The 19,580-nt window shown below is 36.9% G+C and overlaps 3 protein-coding genes across 3 annotated transcripts in view; 1 reads left to right on the forward strand and 2 right to left on the reverse strand.

Annotated features, from left to right (window-relative positions):
• Positions 1-19,580, forward strand: part of prdm6 (PR domain containing 6) — a 125,792-nt gene that overhangs the window by 31,760 nt on the left and 74,452 nt on the right. Inside the window, exon 4 of the mRNA XM_086315353.1 lies at positions 4,607-4,734. Coding sequence (XP_086171479.1) covers positions 4,607-4,734 — 128 coding nt within the window. The remainder of the gene's footprint in view (positions 1-4,606; positions 4,735-19,580) is intronic.
• LOC147317928 (uncharacterized) lies at positions 6,525-10,277 on the reverse strand. Its single transcript, XM_086315352.1, has 2 exons — positions 10,212-10,277; positions 6,525-9,920 (listed from the first exon to the last, which is right to left on the reverse strand). Exons 1-2 carry the CDS (start codon positions 10,234-10,236, stop codon positions 7,483-7,485), a joined length of 2,463 nt encoding a protein of 820 aa, XP_086171478.1. The 5' UTR covers positions 10,237-10,277; the 3' UTR covers positions 6,525-7,482.
• LOC147317929 (uncharacterized) lies at positions 14,916-19,056 on the reverse strand. The gene is made up of 2 exons (XM_086315349.1): positions 18,967-19,056; positions 14,916-18,483 (listed from the first exon to the last, which is right to left on the reverse strand). Exons 1-2 carry the CDS (start codon positions 19,007-19,009, stop codon positions 15,368-15,370), a joined length of 3,159 nt encoding a protein of 1,052 aa, XP_086171475.1. The 5' UTR covers positions 19,010-19,056; the 3' UTR covers positions 14,916-15,367.

Consider the following 19,580-nt stretch of genomic DNA (forward strand, 5'->3'; position numbering starts at 1 on the left):
TGAAACAAGATTAAAAACCCCACAAAAAACAAAAATATCATGAAAAAATACTTTTTTAATGACACTCATTCACTACTGTACACGGTGAATGTGAAGCCAGCAGGCTAAATTTTTAAAAACTACTCTGGAAAATCTAAATGTTAAAAAAATGAACAAGTAAACTTCTGAGTAGAACAGAACAGTGATATTTGAAAGTGACTGATTTTTAATGTGAAATATATAAGGCTTCTAATCTCCATGATGCTGCATAATAATAAATAAAGCACCTCATCAGTCATCCCCAGGAGAATTGTTGGTGTAGACAATAATTATGAGCCCTCATTTATTTAAAACAAAACAACAAACTTTACTGAGTGGCTACCTCCTGGAATTTAAAAAAAAATAATTAAAAGGGGGAAAAAAAGAAAAACAAATGTGCCAGAAACTGCAGTTCCTCTAATGTCCACTTGAGGCTGACTCCAAAGTGAGTTCATTCTTATAGATTCCCATATTAAAAATATCCAGCAGAAATAAACATTTTCACATTATAGTGCATGAACTAAAAATGATTTTTGGGATGCGACTTGGCAGTAAATAGCAGGTGTCTATGTCTCTGCATTGTACTCATAGTTTATGAATGCAGCATGCTAACCGAGCTCACCAAAGTTGGTAACTAACCATTTCTGTTTAATTATAGTAACCTCCTCCACCCCCTGAACCCACCCACCCCCTCCCACCCAAAAAATATGAGAATGAGGCTATAAAATGCCCCCAAACAAATGGGCAAAGCCATCATGCCTCTCACAGTCTTTATATACAGTCTGTAACTGCCTTAATCATAGATTGTTTTGTTTTTTTCACCAGCTTCTCATGTGAAGGTTTACTGCATAAATTAAATAGTGTTTATCATAGCAAACTCAACATCTTTGTACATAGCACAAAAAAGCTAACTTGGAAGTTTTTGTGTCTTAATTATGTGAAACAGAGAAAACGTGGAAAGAGTTTCAGGCCACAAGATAAACAACCTAGAAAAAAATGTACACTTAATCATATAAAGTAGTTTATGTGAAATGGACAAAGATTCGGATAAAGGCAGGAGAGTGTGCAGGCAGTCCAACAGCGACAGACAGTAAAGTGCTTACATACAGAGAATAATAAATGAAGCTGTTTCCTCTGATTCTCACAGTCATTTACTGCATTGATTGTTTGTTGGCTGTATGGACAGCAGAGAGGCAGGCTATTGGCTCAGGTCATCACCTTATAAACACACTCAACGCCGCCTCAATACAGTCACACTGCATCTTTACCACGGATGGACGGAGGGATGGATTAATAATGAGCACACACACAGACGGAGGCTAAGGGAGATTGACTGCTTTTAAGTGCTTATGATCACTATTAGCTGTGCACTCTTCAGATTTCTGTTGATTTATTTACTCATTTTTAATTGTCTCATCCCTGTTGCCTTTGCAGCAGATATCTAGATGTCATCTTCTCATATACCATTTACATCGGTCCAGTAATACTAGTGATCCTTTAAGTTACACATTCTCAAATCAATGTAAAATGATAACTTCAGACTCTCCATGCAACAAAAAGATCTGTTGTTGAAGGAACTGAAAGCTTGAATAGAGAATGAAATCATTGAGCCTGAGGGTGGCACTAGAGGTCACTGGGTCATTATAAATACAAGAAACATTAAATCTCTGGGGAATGTGATCAGCAAATTTCCCACCAGTTCAAACATTTCATTTTAACGTTTTCCGTTTAAAAGTAGGACTTGTGGTTTTCTTTAGGGGAACAGACTGAGAGATCTCATCTTTGAGCCAGGAGCAACAGGAAAAAAAGCAAGCTGCTTCTTCCTCTTAATGGACCCTTGTTTGGTTTACGTTTCAGCTCCATTTTTCTTATTTGATGTGCAGCCTTCCACTGTTGCTGTGAAAAAGTATTTTTAGGCCTCGATGTTAAAGCTGGCAGACAGAGCTGTAAGGCTTTTAAGCAGGTGTAAATCAGGTCTGTGTAATGTTTAACGCCCAGCAGGCTGTAATCATCACAGCTCCAGCTGACTGTGGATAAGAGCCTAATGAGTAGTTGCAGAATCTTGTTTAAAACATTTCAAATCAAATTAAGTTATTTGTCTGAGCTACAAGTGCACAACTCGTTATCGTTTTCAGTTGCAAGTAGTGATGGGATTTCCGGCTCTTTTTAGAGATCCGGCTCTTTCGGTTCGGCTCACTAAAAAGAGCCGGCTCTTTCGGCTCCGAACCGGCTCTTTCGGCTCCTAACCGGCTCTTCAGGTTGTTTTGTTGCTTTAATTAATTTATTATTAACAATAATATAAAATTATGCACAAAAGGAATTACTAACGTAAAAACAAGTGGTTTTATTTATATATGTTTATATATAAATATATGCGGTGGCCCCTAGAGACAAAACACGTACAAACTCCAAAACACATTTCTAGCATGAACTGAACTTCCAAAGCAGAGCTACTAGATCACTTAAATTACACAATTGAAAGCATGTGTGTATTGTTTGTATATTTATACACAGGCACTCATATATATATTCAAATAATTTAAAAAAAAGTTCATTTACCTGTTATTACCACACACCAAATCCGGTCGTTGGTACTTGCTGGCTTGTGTAGCCACAAGATAACAAAGGCTCAACACTGCGCCCAGCATCCTGGAGCACTTCTGTTGTCTTTTGTACGTGTTTTGAGTTTTTATGTGCTTCTGAGTTTTTATATGCTTCTGAGTTTTTACGTGCTTCGGAGTTTGTACGTGTTTTTACGTGTTTTTGGAGTTTTTACGTGTTTTGGAGTTTGTACGTGTTTTTACGTGTTTTGGAGTTTGTACATGCTTCAGAGTTCGTACGTGATTTGAAGTTTGTATGTGCTTTGTCTCTAGGGGCCACCGTAAATATACTTTTATTTATTCACTCCACATAAAATGTAATAAATAAATCATATAATACAAAAATCAACTATTCACATTTCAAGTTTTAACTATTTAAATTTTCAGCTTTTTCCTTTCACAAATTTAAAGTGAAAAGAACACAAAACACTGCAAACCACAACACAATTAAATATAAATTATAATATGAAAACTAAAAGAACATGCATATTCTCTGTCATATGGACCTGCATGAATAAACTTTCTCAATCCTTTATCATCTGCAACCGAAAATAGTTGTGGATGATTACTATACCTTTCTAATGTTGTTGTCCCTGCCTCTCTTTCTCTCTCTCTGGCTCTGTTCCTGTGCTACTGAGTGTAACTACCGCCCCTCCCCCCCCTGCCCAGCGTAAAGCACAAGGCTCGCGTGCAGAGTGAAGCGGAAAAAAAGTGCGAGAGAGAGGCTGAGAGAAAGGAAAAAAAAAAAAAAAAACCCACGTGACGGCTCGCGATAAGGACCCGGCTCGCGTCGTTCACGTCAAAGAGCCGGCTCTAAGAGCCATTTCGTTCGCGAACGACCCATCACTAGTTGCAAGGGTTCATTCTTAATAAAAGAGGCTGATACATCATCACACTTTAAATCTCCAAAAATTAAAATGTTTGGCTTTGATTTACCATAAATATCCTTATACCTCTTGTAGTTTTACAAGTACTCATTTAACCTAAACTCTGGGTATAACTATAGTGGAACCAAATCTTATTTAGCAAAAAGTCATATATTTTTAGCTTCAAAAATTAATCTGCAACTGCCAGCATCATGACAAATGCAACCCTAAACATTTGATGAAATCTCCTAAAAAAGTCAATTTTAAATCTTTGAGACTTCATGGCAAATCAGAGCAGAGATTTGTGTAGATCCTGACTTTTCTTAGTCTTTTTTGCAAGACTTTTTATTCACCTTGTGGCTGCAGATTGTTTTACATCATCAATCTTTTATATCGGCTACTTTGCAATTCTTTTGGAGCTTGGCAGAGCAACAGAAACATTGTCTTCCTGTCTGAATTTTAGTTTTGTATTTCCTAAGTAATTTTTTAACTTTTGCCTTTAAGTTTACATCCAGTACAGTCTAAGTTTGCATTGGTTTCCAGAGTGAATTCAGAAATTTCAGTTGTTAGTTAAAAATATTGATAGTCTCAGCTGAACTATAGTGTTTTAAATGAACTGAACTAGTTATTTTTTGGTGGAAATGTTGAACAGAACCTCAGAAAAAATTACCAAATAACCACAATATCTTGTAACGGTACAACACTCAGTCAATATAAACATCCCAAATTCACTGCTGTGTTGTCTGTTGACTAAAACTATAACTAATATAATTTATTATATTTTTCTTTTGATTTTAGTTTTGCTACTACACCATAGTAAAACTCAAATAGATACAAATAGATTGTAATGGTAAAGATACAGATACGGACCACTGAGCTATGACATTATAATATGTTACAAACATTGTATTTCTTTGCCTTTTTCCTGCCATTCTTAAGTGAGGTTTGTTTCATTGTCAGTTTAGAAAATGAGCAAATATCTTTGACTTGTTAGTCGCTCAAAGTAAAATAATTCAATAGATATCTAAATCTGAAGGTTGCCTTTTTCAGCTATATCAATACTATCCTGAATTAATCACAACAAGCCCTCTGTTTTCAACTCTGATCATTTGTGTTTTCCAGATCTACGATGCAGAGGGAACGTTACAGCACTTTATTGATGGTAATGATCCCAGTAAATCCAGCTGGATGAGGTATATTCGCTGTGCGAGACACTGTGGGGAGCAGAACATGATGGTTGTACAGTACAGGTAGGAGAAGGTCTTCTTTTCTCACATTTTATGTGTTTATTATCCACACTTTATACTTGCACACAAACAATTCACAATGTTACTTCTACAGTGGTTTGTTTACATTGGGTCACTTAAAACAAAGGCAAGTTGTTCTGACTGGTTCCATGTAAAATTTGATTTGGCTATGAACACGCCTGATTGTTTAATTGCCTGGCAGTGGGCTCTAGCAGTGTGTGCAAACTAAACATGTAAGAAGTAGCATTAACAATGCATAAAGTAAATTACACTCCAATTTATCATCTCATAAGGTAAGTAATGTCTTGGAAACAGTTTGTGCAACGCTTTCACATGTGCAGTGGAGTAATGTGAAATAGCAACTTCTTTAGCATGCTAGCAAGGAAATGTTCACATATGGTGAAGGAACAATAAGCTAATTTCATGCTAGGTTTGATAAAACAAGCAAGTTCAACATATGCAGCCTCCACCAACCTTTTTTTTAAAAAAAATTAACACTTCAAGAAACACTTTGTTGACCTTATTTGTTGAAGTAAACAAGCTTTGCTAAACACACCACTTTGAGTTTTCCTTTCCTTTTTTAAAACAGATTTCTTACTTATGTTGGAGGGGTAGTTTTTTAGCTCATGAAATGCTATAGCCTCACAGGAAAGGCACGTTATAAATTTTATAGAGCATACTCATTGCCTTATATGCAACTACCTCGACAATGATAGATAGAGGTTTTCTTGTACAATAAGTAGTTGTATTTTTCATATATTCTGTAAAATATGCTGTTAATGTTCACACAGTTGTCAAGTTTTAAAAACAGGAATTATAATAATCTATAATGGAGTCTTTTCAGATTGAGATATCAGTACTTTTACTAAAGGAAGAGATAAAAATATCTTCTCAACCACCAGTCGCTGTTAGCTAGAAAAATCACACAGATAACTAGAGCATTAATTCTTTTTTCTTTAGTTACAAAAAACAAAAAATAATGATAACATTTCTTCAACTAGGCCAAGAGTAGCATTATACCGGAGAGAAACTTGAAATAATGGCACTACAAATGGCATGTTTTAGACTCATTTATTTGTGATGTGGTTTGAGTGATTGAGTTAGTTTGTTTGGTCTTTGACTTTGCCAGCTTTTCTGAAAGTAAGTGTATGCCACTGCAATACAGTTTTTAAAAGTATCTTAATAAGAATGAAGACTAGTTTATTCATCTGAAATCAGAAGGGTTTGCAGTGCAGTTGCAGTGGCATAAAATTGTACCCAGGTAAGGCAGTAAGCCACATACTACTTCATGTGCCATTTTTTTTACAGTTATAAAATGTGCTGTCATGATATGGCAATCGTGTTAGTGTGCACATTGTACCTTGGGGGTTTGTAGAGGAAGAGTTATGCACATTTTGTCCTTTAAACAAAATGTTTGCATTATTTCATGATGCAAATAATTAGATTTCTGATGGATGGTTGTGTGGTGTGGTATAGTATGGTAAATGGATAAATCTCTGCATTTCTATTAAGCTTGTGTGATGATGGTGCATTAAGGACAGGATAAACAAATTTAAATAATTTGGAGGGAGATTCCCTCTGTCCCAAATCTTATAAAGTCTTCACCAATTTGATGAGGGTCCATTACTTCTTATCAGAAAGTTGAATCTGTTCATCTGGACATAGTGTTTTCAGTGGGAGAAAACTGTCACTCATCCAAGTGGCAGTCCAAGAGACCTATTACGTAAAATTTTGTAGTGATAACAGTAAGAGGGTCCTACTGTAGTCAAGTCTTATCACTTGGTAGTCTGTCGGTAATGGCATCAGGCATTTATTTTGGACAGTCATTTTAAAACCCCATGACCAAGTGAACGAGGAACAAACTAGAACGTCAGTGGTTGAACATAAAAACGACATGTAAAGGATAAATGGTTTTAATCTCACAAAAACAGCTCCCAATGTTTGGTATCTTAATTGGCAAAAATATTGGTATTACATTGATGAGTCATGGGGCAACACCAAAGTAAATATATAAAAAAAAATTCATAAAATACTACAACTTTCTTCTTCTTTGGATTTACGCACATGTTCCCGGATCCACTTGTTTCTTTCTTCCTCGTGTGTTTTCTGTAGCTCGTACATTTGTCTTTGGTCTTGAATAAATGGCTTGAGCTCATTCATTTCTTTTTCTTGTCTCTTCTTTAGTTGGTCAAAGTCATTCTGATATGCCTTGTTCTGGCACAGTTGTTGAATCATGTAGCTACTGTATTCCTGTTGGTTTAGCTTCATATTCTCAATTTCCCTTTCACACTCTGCTACTGCAGCTTTTAAGTCAGTGGCGTATCTCTGTCTAAATTCATTGAACTCCTCTGCTTGCTTTCTGGCTTCCTCTTGATTTTTTCCCCTCATTTCCTCGACTTGCTTTTGTAGGTTTTGTTGCAGTTCTCTCCATTCTTTTTTCTCTTGTTCTTCTCGAAGTTGATCTTGTTCTTTTTTTTGGAGGTCATGTTCTGTTTTTTCCTGCTCATATTCTTCACAGAGTTTTTTAGATTGTGTTTGCTCCTCCGATCTCTGTTGGCATCCTCTAAAGTGTGTTTCCTGCCACTGTTGTTGTACTTTCCTCCAAGCCTCTCTTGCTTTTTCATTTTCTTTTGAACTCTGTACCCATATTTGACCCTTAATTGACTTTTTTAATGATCCAGACTTAATTTCCTTCTCTTTTTCTTTCCATTGCTTTTGCTGAATTTCATACCTCTGTTTCCTTTCCCTTTCCTATTGGGCCCTTTCCTCATCCACCCTTTTTTTCTCCTCCTCTCTCTTAATGAATTCCTTTTTTTCTTCTAATGCTTTTTCTGTTAAAGCTCTTACCTGTTCAGTTTTTTGCCTCATCTCTTTGATTTCCTCTTCATGTTGTCTTTCAAGGTCTCTCTTATATCTCTGCATTTCTTCTTCCTTCTTCATAATCTTATCCATTTCCTTCTGAATTGTTGCCTCTGCCTCTTTGAACATCTCTGAGGTGTAATAGCCACTGCCATTTTTCCTTACTCTTGACTCGATCTTGGTCAGCAGCTCACTTACTTGAAAACGGCTCTGATCATTGTTATTTAAGACATGGTATTGTCCTCCACAATCAGTTAACAGTTTTTTGACAAAGTCTTCACTGTTTTCGTTGAGGTAAGTTTCAATTGTTTGGTTTTTAAGATCATCTCCTCTGGTAAATATGACAATGATGAAGTCATTGCAGTTCTTGCCAAAAATGTTTTTAATGAGCTCCACAGTTTGTTTTTCTTCCTCTGTAAAGTGACCGATCGGCAGGACGAGTAAGAACACATGAGGTCCAGGAGCCACCATTGTGATGCATTTGACAAGTTCATGTTTAACTTCATCACTGGATAGAGCTGTGTCAAATAAACCAGGCGTGTCAACCACGATGACAGGATGCCCTTCAATTTCCGCTGTTTGTTTTTGGCAGAGCCTGGTCACTGATTTCATACTGGCCTTCGAATGAAAGCACTTTTTGCCCAAAATAGTGTTTGCAGTGGCACTCTTTCCACTTCCAGTTTTCCCAATCATCACAATCCTGAGTTGATCCAGGCTCTGTGATGTGTGAGGAGCCTCTTCCAGTTGTGATGTACATTCTGCACTGTTGTGCATACAAGGTTTTGCAATGGTTTCCTTTTTGAAACTTTTGGAAACCATTTTTATCTCTTCCACAGCATCCAGTAGCTGGGGGATCTGCTGTCTGTTGTTGACATTGAGGACAAGATATCGGACACTAAAACTCCGACAGAGCTCTTCGATCTCTTTGTTTCTTTTTAAAAAGTTAACAACATCTGGGTGTGTAGGATTGGTCTCCACAGTAAAAAGAATTATTGTAAAGTCTTTGACTTGAGAGCTTAGTATATTTTTGATGGTCTCCAACTCACCCTTGTCTTCATCGGTAAGGGGATCCAAAGGTAGCACCAGGATAAAAGCATGGACACCCTCAGGATCACAGAGAGAAATGCTCTTGAAGGCTTCCCTCATTGCTTCTTCCTGAGATTTTCCAAATAGAACCGGTAGCTCCACCATTGAAATCAGTCGACCATAAACTTCTGCCTGATGTTTAACATACTCTAATGAATTCAACTTTCTTTCTCCCAGGATGGCATTAGCAGTTGAAGTTTTTCCAACTCCAAATCTCCCACACAGTACCAAGTTTAAAGAAGGTTTTACATATAAACTTTGAGGCTCTTTCACACCAACTTGAGGTCTTTCACACAGTTTCAAATTTGAAAGAGGATTTGTATTTGAAGACTCTGGTTCTTCTATATCAACTTGAGATTTCTCACACAGTTTCAAATTCAAAAGAGGTTTCATATTTGGAGATTCTGGTTCTTCCATACCAGCTCGAGGTCTCTCACTCATTCCTAAATTCAAAGGAAGTTTTGGTTTTGGATGCTCAGGTTCTTCAACAACAAAGCTCCCACATGGTACTGAGTTTAAAGGAGGTTTTAGATGTGGCCTTTGAGGTTGTTCAACACCAACTTGAGGTCTCTTACTTAGTCCTAAATTCACAAGAGATTTTGGTTTTGGATGCTCAGGTTCCATCCCAACAACAGATCTCTCACACAGTGCCGAATTAAGTGGAAGCCTTGATTTTGGACTTTCAAGTGCTTCAGTTGGATCAGGGTTTTCAGAAAAATTTAGATGTCCGCCCCTGTTTTCAGTCACAATTTGATTCATCATTTCCATCATGGTTTCCTGATCAAAGTCAAGACACTCTTTTTTGTCAGAGTTTAACTTATGCAGTCTTTGTCCGCACTCTTGAATAATTTGTTCTACTGCAGTATTCTTTTCTTCATCCTTTTGTGTTATGATGACCATTGAGTATTTAAGCGCATGTGGACCAAACAAACTCAAGATGAACTTCAGCCTTTGTCTGTTTTCCTCTGTGAAATCTAAAGGCTTCACTAACAGGAGGAAAACATTTGGCCCAGGGGGGACACGGGCCACACACATCTTCATCTCGTGTCTGACTTTTTCCACAGGAACACTGAAGATGTCGGAGGTTTTCACTACGGTTATGGGTATTTTCCTCCACTGTCCTTGGGCAATAGATTTCTTGGATATTGTTATATCACGAGAATCCTTTTTCCCTGTGATCAAGTTGCTTAAAGTTATCTTTTCAAATTGACTTTTTCCAAATATCACAATCCTGAGTTCAGATGCTGTTGAAGACACAAGAGACATTAAATAATTAAATATTGCATTGATTCAGTTTTCTTTTCTTTTATATTTTTTATGTCTTTGAGTTATTGCAAATTTTAACAGTTTTTCACTGAATTACACTTTTCATATTCCCAGTACATCACTATCTGACAAATATTCAAAATCGTATGCGTTACTAAAATTCTTAGATGCCAAACTCGAGTATCATAAATTTCTACATTTACTTAAAGCATATTGCCATATGCATTTATTTAATAAAGCGAAGTTTGTACATTTTTTTGCACACTTACCAGTTCCATATGCTGATGCTGCCATAATCTTACTTTGTTTCAGCAGCAGAATATGTAGTTACCTGAAAACAAATGTGTAGAGTAAATGATGATGTGTAAATGGAGATTTTAGGTTTAATTCTAAAACCCAAAAAACTAATATATCATTTCTATGTTAATGTTTTTCTTTTTGATGTACCTTTTTGGCTTATAGATTAGAAAAAAGTCTCAATGTGTTAGAAAAATTGAGTAAATTACAGTATCCAGGAATATTATTGTAAAGTTGACTGGCAGAAAGGGTGTGGTAGGAAAAGGTGCACGCGCAACAGGGATGACTGACCTTTGGTGGCTTTCTGGCTAGCTGAATGTCTGTGACATTCAGTAGCACCGTATTGTTTTAATATAAGGGCGACTGTGGCTCAGGGGGTTGGGAAGCACATCTGTAACCAGAAGGTTGCCGATCCCCGGCCTCTCTGTCCTGGTCGTTGTGTCCTTGGGCAAGACACTTCACCTACCGCTTACTGGTGTTGGCCAGAGGGGCCGATGGCGCGATATGGCAGCCTCGCTTCTGTCAGTCTGCCCCAGGGCAGCTGTGGCTACAACCGTAGCTTGCCTCCACCAGTGTGTGAATGTGAGAGTGAATGAATAGTGGCATTGTAAAGCGCTTTGGATGCCTTGAAAAGCGCTATATAAATCCAATCTATTATTATTATTATTATTAATAATACAAAATAGGGGGGGGGGGGGGGAGACTAGACTGCACCTATACTACATTTGAAGTCTGCACCTTTGATACAAGTTGAATGGAGACTCTGTGAGGACTCATCTTGCTGCTATGTCATCTTAAATTCATCAACTCTAAAGGTGAAGGTGATCAAATCACACAAAATTTACAATTTTCTCACTATGTAATCTATTTTGATGCTAAATGTCTAATACCAATCTTTGAGATGATTTGAGCGAGTACACCCAGCTTGTGGTTTTCTCCTGGCCATGCCCAATGAAGTCCAACTGTGGAAACAGTGACTCAGTACGACACCCCCCAAATGCCTCATTGCTTCAAGCCAACATGGCAAGATGAGCAGAGAAAAGACAGAAATGTAAATCTCATTCTCTAGCTGAGACCACATCTTCTTTTAGGTTTGATGCCATTTCTAGTAGATAATGCTAGGTAGCGTGAGTGCGAATTGAGGATGCGGTTTGGGGTAAGTCTCAGAGTAGATTGAGGAGGGAAAGAACACACCCACCAACCCACCCACACAGACACACGCATCCCTGTTGAAATCACCCTCGACGCACATGACTGCAGTTGCTTGCTTCCTATTTTCTATTGTTTTACTGTACATCGTGACCTTTGTAAAAAAAAGACTCCAGCTTGTGATACTATTGGACTTTTCTTATTCAGACTCATTACAGAATGATTATTTTCTCTTATTTTGTTACATTTATAATACTGCATTTAAGTAAAATTGAGTGGATGAGACATTGGAGATCTCAGCCTCTTTGACACAGGCCACTCTTGAACCAGAGACTGTGTCCGAAGCATCTTTCGACAGCAAAGGAGAAAAAGAACTAGATTGTTGCTCTGAGATTCACTGGTTCATATGAAAGTACAATTTGCATTTAACTTGGAATTTAAGGTCTTAGAATTTGTAAGAAGTGGGAATTATAGCCATTTTTATACATAGTCCCCCATTTCCAGAGGCTCAAACAGTTTCCTGATCAGATGAGACTTGTTCTCTCATTATATTGTAAAAAATGATGCAAAAAAACCCTCCATATGATTAGGTTGAAAAGCAAAAATAATCCCTTTAAAAAGCTAGCAAAAATGTAAAGAATGACCAAATTGATTGCCGGGGAGAAGGCCGCTCAATCAAACTGGCCCCTCCAGAATCAGAATTAGAATACTTTATTGATCCCTGGGGGAAATTATTTTTTGTTACAGTGCTCCATTATAAACCAACATTAAGACAAGACAGACAATACGCTAACTAAGAATAGTACAATATATATATATATATATATATATATATATATATATACATACATACATACATAAGTCACTCATAAATAAATAGCTGGAAAAGAAACATGTGTAGTTGTAGCAGTAACCAGTGTGTTAAGTGGATGCGTTGTACAGGGAGATGGCCACAGGCAGGAAAGATTTCCTGTGTCGTTCAGTGGTGCTTTTCGGTAATCTCAGTCTCTCACTGAACGAGCTCCTGTGACTGACCAGCATGTCATGGAGTGGGTTGGAGGTGTTATCCAACATTGTCTTTATCTTGGACAGCATCCGCCTCTCCGACACCACCTTGAGGGAGTCCAGCTCCATCCCCACAACATTGCTGGCCTTACGGATTAGTTTATTGAGTCTGGCATCTGCGACCCTCCACTGTATCAAAGTATAAGAAAAAATCCTGATATTTAAAATTATGTCAGTTTGTCCATTTAATTTTGAGCCTCTGAAAATGGGGGACTATATTTAAAAACAACAACAACAACAACAACAACAACAACAGAAAAACCCTGCTGTAATTCACAAACTGCAGATGCAATACTTTTAGTTAAACTCCTCAAATTAAAGCTGAAAGTCTGCATTTCAATCACATTTTCAGAATCATCAGAATCATCAGAGTCCTTTATTAATCCCTAAGGAAATGATGTGGGTTACAGTTGCTCCAAGACAGTAACAGTATCAGACTAAACTAATTAAATAATACAATATGTTAATAGTTTACAAATTTAAGAAATTGCACTAATATATTCAAATTGCTCAATTATAAATATCAAGAATATTGATGAAGAATTTTACAGATGTGAGACTATTACAGTGGTGAATATATATGGTTGACATTTGACTCTAACCTGTGAACTTTGTCATTTGCTATCTTACTGTAGCGCGTGTGCAAAAAGGGTGTAAATATTACAGTGTTTACAGTGTATTAGATGGAGGAGTTGTACAGGGAGATGTCCATGGACAGAATTTCCTGTGTCGTTCAGTGGTGCTTTTTGGTAATCTCATTTTGACTGTTTATACATAAAAATAGAAATGTTACACCTTATTCATCTGTTATACCTGCTTTTTGATCATAAAATCCCCAAAGCTCAAAATTTTTTTGCTAAATAAGTCTCCAATATTTGATAGATGATTCAAAACAAACTTTCCCTTTCGCTTCTTCTCAGTCAGGCGCACTTACCTGGTGAGAACTAGTGTGCTATATTTCATTTCATACAGTTTTTCCAACTTCTTATAAGCGAAATAGAAATGAAAGTTTGGGAATTTTCTTTTCAGTTTTTATTATTTATTCAGTAAGGAAGCTTAAATGTTATTTCAGTTGTTGTTCTGTCTGCTAATCAGCTTTTGGTTTTAGTAGGGGTGTATACATATATCAGCACATCTCTTTTTGTCCATCCATCCATTCGCTACCGCTTATCCTTTTCAGGGTCACGGGGGGTGCTGGAGCCTATCCCAGCTGTCATAGGGCGAGAGGCGGGGTACACCATGGACAGGTCGCCAGTCTGTCGCAGGGCTAACACACAAGGACAGACAACCATTCATACTCACATTCACTCGCACATTCACACCTAGTGGCAATTTGGATTATCCAATTAACCTATCCCCACAAACTGCATGTCTTTGGATGGTGGGAGGAAGCCGGAGTACCCGGAGGGAACCCACGCAGACATGGGGAGAACATGCAAACTCCACACAGAAAGACCCCGGCCTGATGGTGGAATTGAACTCAGGACCTTCTTGCTGTGCGGCAACAGTGCTAACCACCGTGCCACCGTGCTGCCCATCTCTCTTTTTGTGTCATGTGTAAATCAGTCATTCCATGTTAGTTCATCAAATGTCAACCTGACCATCATTGATTTCCCTGAAAAAATTTGAGAAGAAACATGGTCTGAGGGACCAGACAAAGAGCGATTCAGAAGACCCCTATGAGCAGAACACCAAGGGAACAGTTCACCCTGATAGGGTTACCGGGGCACCGCCCTGGAGCCAGGCCTTGGGAGGCAGCGCGAGGGCGAGCGTCTGGTGGCTGGGCCTTAGTCCATGGGGCCTGGCCGGGCACAGCCCAAAAAGGGACATATGGGCCCTGTTAGAGCCAATCTATCGAGAAATATTTTTGATACCTCTTCAGTTATTATGTTACATGTTTGATTTTGTATAATATGCTGTTAGAGAATATATGCTGCGTGTTTAATTTGTGTCAGGTAAGAAAACATTACAACGCATGTGTTTTAGCAGGTTAGAATGAGCCAGGATGCCAATGGAAATGTGCGCTGTAGCAGCAAATAGTTTTTTGACCGTGACATCGTTTGTTTGTATGTACGAGTCAGAAATAAATCTGGACAACTCACATTAAGAAGTGGAAGGATTATTTTTTCAAAGCTTGGAACAGAAATTCGCCTCTACAGGCCCATCTTCCTGCAGGCCCATCACCCACAGGAGGCACCGTAGGGGTCGGGTGCATTGTGTGCTGGGCGGCGGCAGGAGCGGAGACCCTGGCGGACTGATCCCTGGCTACCAAGACTGGCAATTGGGACTTCCTAATATGCAATTATGCAAAATCTCTTTTTAAAAAGACTAAAAAAAAGTATTTAATGGGATGAAGGTAGCTTTAGTGTTAGATTTTTGTCTAAAGTTGTTTTGTTTAGGACCCCTGGGGTTAAAATTGCATTTGGTCAGTATATGAGAACGGTTATGAGACTTACACTAAAAGTATGCTTTAATAATGTCAAATCATTTTACAGCCTTTTATTTGCAAATTGACTAATGGCACATTTTAATCAACTGTCAAACAGAAAAATGAGAAATAAAACTTTGCAATCTTTGCAGTGTTGGCAAACCAACTTTTAAAAAGTTGACTCCATGCACAAATGCTTCTGTGCTCACAACACAACAATATTTTCGTCATATTCAGTATATTATATTATTTAATCATTATGCAAAAGTCTGCACTTGTAAGGAAAGACAAAACCAAACAGTGACCAAAGTACATGTAGCACATTTAAATATCTCAATCCTAAACATTTAAGTTAAAACATTTAGTCAAATAAACGCTTACTGTGAGAGAAGGGTACAGAATTAACATGTAAGTACCTGTACATACAAACTGTTTCTCACACACTGTGTACTGTTGGAATCATTTATAGCTTCCTCATAAGCTGCATCATTTCTGAAAAGCTAATGTTAAACATTGAAGTAAAAATAATAAGAAACTTATAAACGCTATACCCCCTTGCAATACATTGTGATTCGTCACAGCTTTGATTTCCTCATTGTGTATTTGCCTGTTATACTTTAGTCTGTCATTATGCTCATGACACAGGCTTTTCATTTTCACATCATGCTCTTGTTGTTGAGCTCTTAGTTTCTGATCATATTCTTGTTTTTGAGCAGTCAGTTTGTCTTGGTGCTCTTGTTTCAGAGTTGAAAGCCTGTCTTCATGCTCTTGTTGTTGAACTCTTAGTTTCTGATCATATTCTTGTTTTTGAGCATTCAATTTGTCTTCATGCTCTTGTTCTTGAGCAGTCAGTTTGTCTTGGTGCTCTTGTTTCAGAGTTGAAAGCTTGTCTTCACGCTCTTGTTCTTGAGCACTTAGTTTCTGATCATGCTCTTGTTTTTGAGTATTCAATTTGTCTTCATGCTCTTGTTGTTGAGCAGTCAGTTTGTCTTGGTGCTCTTGTTTCAGAGTTGAAAGCTTGTCTTCATGCTCTTGTTGTTGAACTCTTAGTTTCTGATCATATTCTTGTTTTAGAGTATTCAATTTGTCTTGGTGTTCTTGCTTCAGAGTTGAAAGCCTGTCTTCATGCTCTTGTTTTTGAACATTCAGTTTGTCTTCATGCTCTTGTTGTTGAGCTCTTAGTTTCTGATCATATTCTTGTTTTTGAGTATTCAATTTGTCTTCATGCTCTTGTTTTTGACCATTCAGTTTGTCTTCATGCTCTTGTTCTTGAGCACTTAGTTTCTGATCATGCTCTTGTTGTTGAACTCTTAGTTTCTGATCATGCTCTTGTTTTTGAGCATTCAATTTGTCTTCATGCTCTTGTTGTTGAGCTCTTAGTTTCTGATCATATTCTTGTTTTTGACCATTCAGTTTGTCTTCATGCTCTTGTTGTTGAGCTCTTAGTTTCTGATCATATTCTTGTTTTTGAGTATTCAATTTGTCTTCATGCTCTTGTTTTTGAGCATTCAATTTGTCTTCATGCTCTTGTTGTTGAGCTCTTTGTTTCTGATCATATTCTTGTTTTTGAGCATTCAGTTTGTCTTCATGCTCTTGTTGTTGAGCACTTAGTTTCTGATCATATTCTTGTTTTTGAACATTCAGTTTGTCTTCATGCTCTTGTTGTTGAGCTCTTAGTTTCTGATCATATTCTTGTTTTTGAGTATCCAGTTTGTCTTCATAGTCCTCCTGTTGATCTTTAATTTGCTGTACATATTTTTTCTTCTGGTCTTGTATCCTCTCATCATTTTCTTTACTTAAATTTATTATCTTGTTGTCATATTCTTTCTTGAGATCTTGTTTTTGTGAAGCCATTTTGTTTTCATACTCTTCTTTCAGATCTCTCATTTCTTTGATATGATCCTTTTTCAGATTTCTTATTTTTTTCTCATACTCCTGTTTTATATCCATCTTTTCTTTGTCATTGTTTTCCTTCAGATTCTTTATTTTGGCTTCATTTTCCATATCCTGTTTATGGATCTTTTCATCATACTCCTTTCTTAAGTTCATTATTTCATCATCCTTTTGTTGCTTCGATATTTTGTTAATATAATCTTGGGCAGCTTGTGATATTCTGTTGCCATGATCTTGCAGTAGGTTATTAATTAACATCGCTATTTTTGAACTTATGCTCAAAAATCCGGTGCTATCTTCGTGATCATCCTTTAGCTGCTTTATTTTGTCTTCATACTGCTTTATCAGGTCCTGTACTGTATGTTCATATTTTTGGTTTAGATTTATTACTTCACACTCTTTCTTCAAATTGTTGATCTCTTTAAAGTGTTCTTCCTTTATATTAGCCATTTTCTTGTCATTCTCCTGTGTAATATCTGCAATGCATTTATCATGCCTTTGCTTCAGATCGAGGATGGTTGATTCACAATCTTGTTTTAGATTCTTTATTTCCTCATCTTGCTCTTGCTTTAGATGTGCTACTGTTTCAATTGTTCCCTGCAGCAGCTGTGTTATGTCCTCTAAGTGATTTACAGTCAGATAAAATATTTTGTGCTCATACACTTGTTTCAGAGCCATTATTTCTTTACTATGGTCTTCTGTGAGATTCTTTATTTTTTCACTGTGCTCATTTTTATTATACATTAGTTCTTCCTTATGTTTATTTTTGAGATCTTCTATATATTCACTGTGCTCATGTTTCAGATCTGCAATCTGCTTTGAATGCTTTTTATTGAGGTCTTCTATTTTGTCACACTCTGTCGATTTCATGCTTTCTTGATCTTTTTCCTTAGTTTTCACCAATTCTTTCCGTTTTAATGCATAATCACTGAGTGAGAGATTGTCATACTTTAGGTAGTATTTCTGTAGCTCTGCTTGCTGCTTATCGTCCTGTTCTCTTTTAATTTCATTGTCTATTTCTAGCGCTTCATATTTCATGTATTTGTCTTTTTCCGGCCATTCTTCATTTTTCTTTGTTTCACCATCCAGGTTTGTTATTTTTCTAGAGCTTTCTTCCATCTGTATGTTTCTTTCTTCTTGGGAAAGCACAGTTTGCAGGCAGTAATCACTTGCTGTTGTCATGTTATCAGTGAGCATAGTTTCTATCTTTTCCATCAGCTCTTGACGTCTTTTATTATTAAATAGATCATTTCTATCAAGTTTGATCTCATGTTGCCTTTGATTGCAGTCTTGAATTAATTTATGCATAGGGGAATTCAAATTTAGCTTATTTTGCTTTTGTGTCATGATCACCATTGAGTGGTGCAAACCATCATGACCAAACAAGGTTAGAATTGCCTTTAGTGCCAGCCGTTTCTCTTCAGTGAAATTGGAAGGTTTCACTATCAGTAGTATCACAGTTGGTCCAGGTGTGCAAAGACTCATCAGACTGTCCATTTCTTTTGTCACTGATAAGAATTGAAGATCAAAAATATCTGGGGTTTTCACTACTGTTAGTAATGTTCCTTTCCATTCTCCATGTGCGTGCACACACTTCTTGTCTTTAAACAGTAATGAATGTTGAAAAGCTTTGTTGCATATAATCAAGTTGCCTAGTACTGTCTCGTCCCAGTCAGTATCTCCAAGTAGCACGATGTTCAGCTCAGAGCCTGCAAAAAAAAAAAGCCAACCCCAAAATATTACTGAAGAATATTACTGTATCAGAGGTTATTCATTTAGCTCTCTGGATGCAGGTTAGGGCCTTTCATAGTTCTTGAATGACAAATGAATGAAAAGTCTGATTAAAAAGCACATTTCAAATTAAGATTATGTTATTTACTGCTCTTTTTAAAGTGGCTAAAACTAAGTAATAGTTTCGGGGCTTAATTTTAAAGCTTTTAATTGAATTTTCTTGGTTTACCTATAACGATTTTCAAAAATATCCCTGTATGCATAGGTGTATTTTATTGTTCATCACCATTACAGCAAGATAACATCTTTAATAATACAAGCAATAATCCTTTATAATACTTAGTTTCTTCATCTTCTTGCTGTGATTAGAAATACTGTGAGATGTGAGCCAGCAAAGCCTTTTAGTTATGGAAATAGTGCATAAGACAGGATTTCAGCATATACGATTCATGTATACTTACCTGACATTATTGGTCTTCCATTACAGCAGACAGTAGCGGCCATAAGCGATATTCTGGATATATATATATATATATATGTATATATATATGTATATGTATTCTGTGAATCCTGTGTATCTGGTCACCAGACCTGAATAACCATAAACAATTTTAATTAATTATGTAGCTAATACTTTGTACAGTCTCCACTGTAAAAAAATATCAGTCTATGTACTTATGAGTTAAATTACTGAAGCTTTGAAGGCAAAGTGAATATTGTTCATTCACACACTACTGTGTCCATCCACAGTGAGCCTGGGACTGTGGAAAATCATGTTTCATACATGAAATTGTAAGTATTAAATAACTGACATCAATGAAAGTGTTACATTTAAGTTTTAAACAGTCTCTGAAGTTTTAACCTAACTGTCATTTCTAACAGAAATGACACATGCTTAAAAAACAGAATAGATTATGTTTTCAGTCACACAATAACATCTTGTGTGTTGAACCACAGTGAGTCTGGGACCACACCTATGTCAACAGGACAGTTTTGTTTGTTTTACAAACTGAAAATATAAATGACATTATTCACATCAGATTGTAAGTATTAAATAACTGACATATCACTGACA

Source organism: Aulonocara sp. 'chitande type north' Nkhata Bay, linkage group LG12 (genome assembly GCF_057382095.1).
Source record: "Aulonocara sp. 'chitande type north' Nkhata Bay isolate Kocher_YH1m ecotype deep benthic linkage group LG12, A_spYH_male_GT1.1, whole genome shotgun sequence".
Taxonomy (NCBI): domain Eukaryota; kingdom Metazoa; phylum Chordata; class Actinopteri; order Cichliformes; family Cichlidae; genus Aulonocara; species Aulonocara sp. 'chitande type north' Nkhata Bay.

Coding starts and splice junctions, on each gene's coding strand:
- LOC147317929 (XM_086315349.1), bottom strand. CDS start 19,009: ATGGCCGCTACTGTCTGCTGTAATGGAAGACCAATAATGTCAG. Junction 18,484..18,966: donor TGGAAGACCAATAATGTCAG/GTAAGTATACAT, acceptor TTTTTTTTGCAG/GCTCTGAGCTGAACATCGTG.
- LOC147317928 (XM_086315352.1), bottom strand. CDS start 10,236: ATGGCAGCATCAGCATATGGAACTG. Junction 9,921..10,211: donor AGCATCAGCATATGGAACTG/GTAAGTGTGCAA, acceptor TGTCTTCAACAG/CATCTGAACTCAGGATTGTG.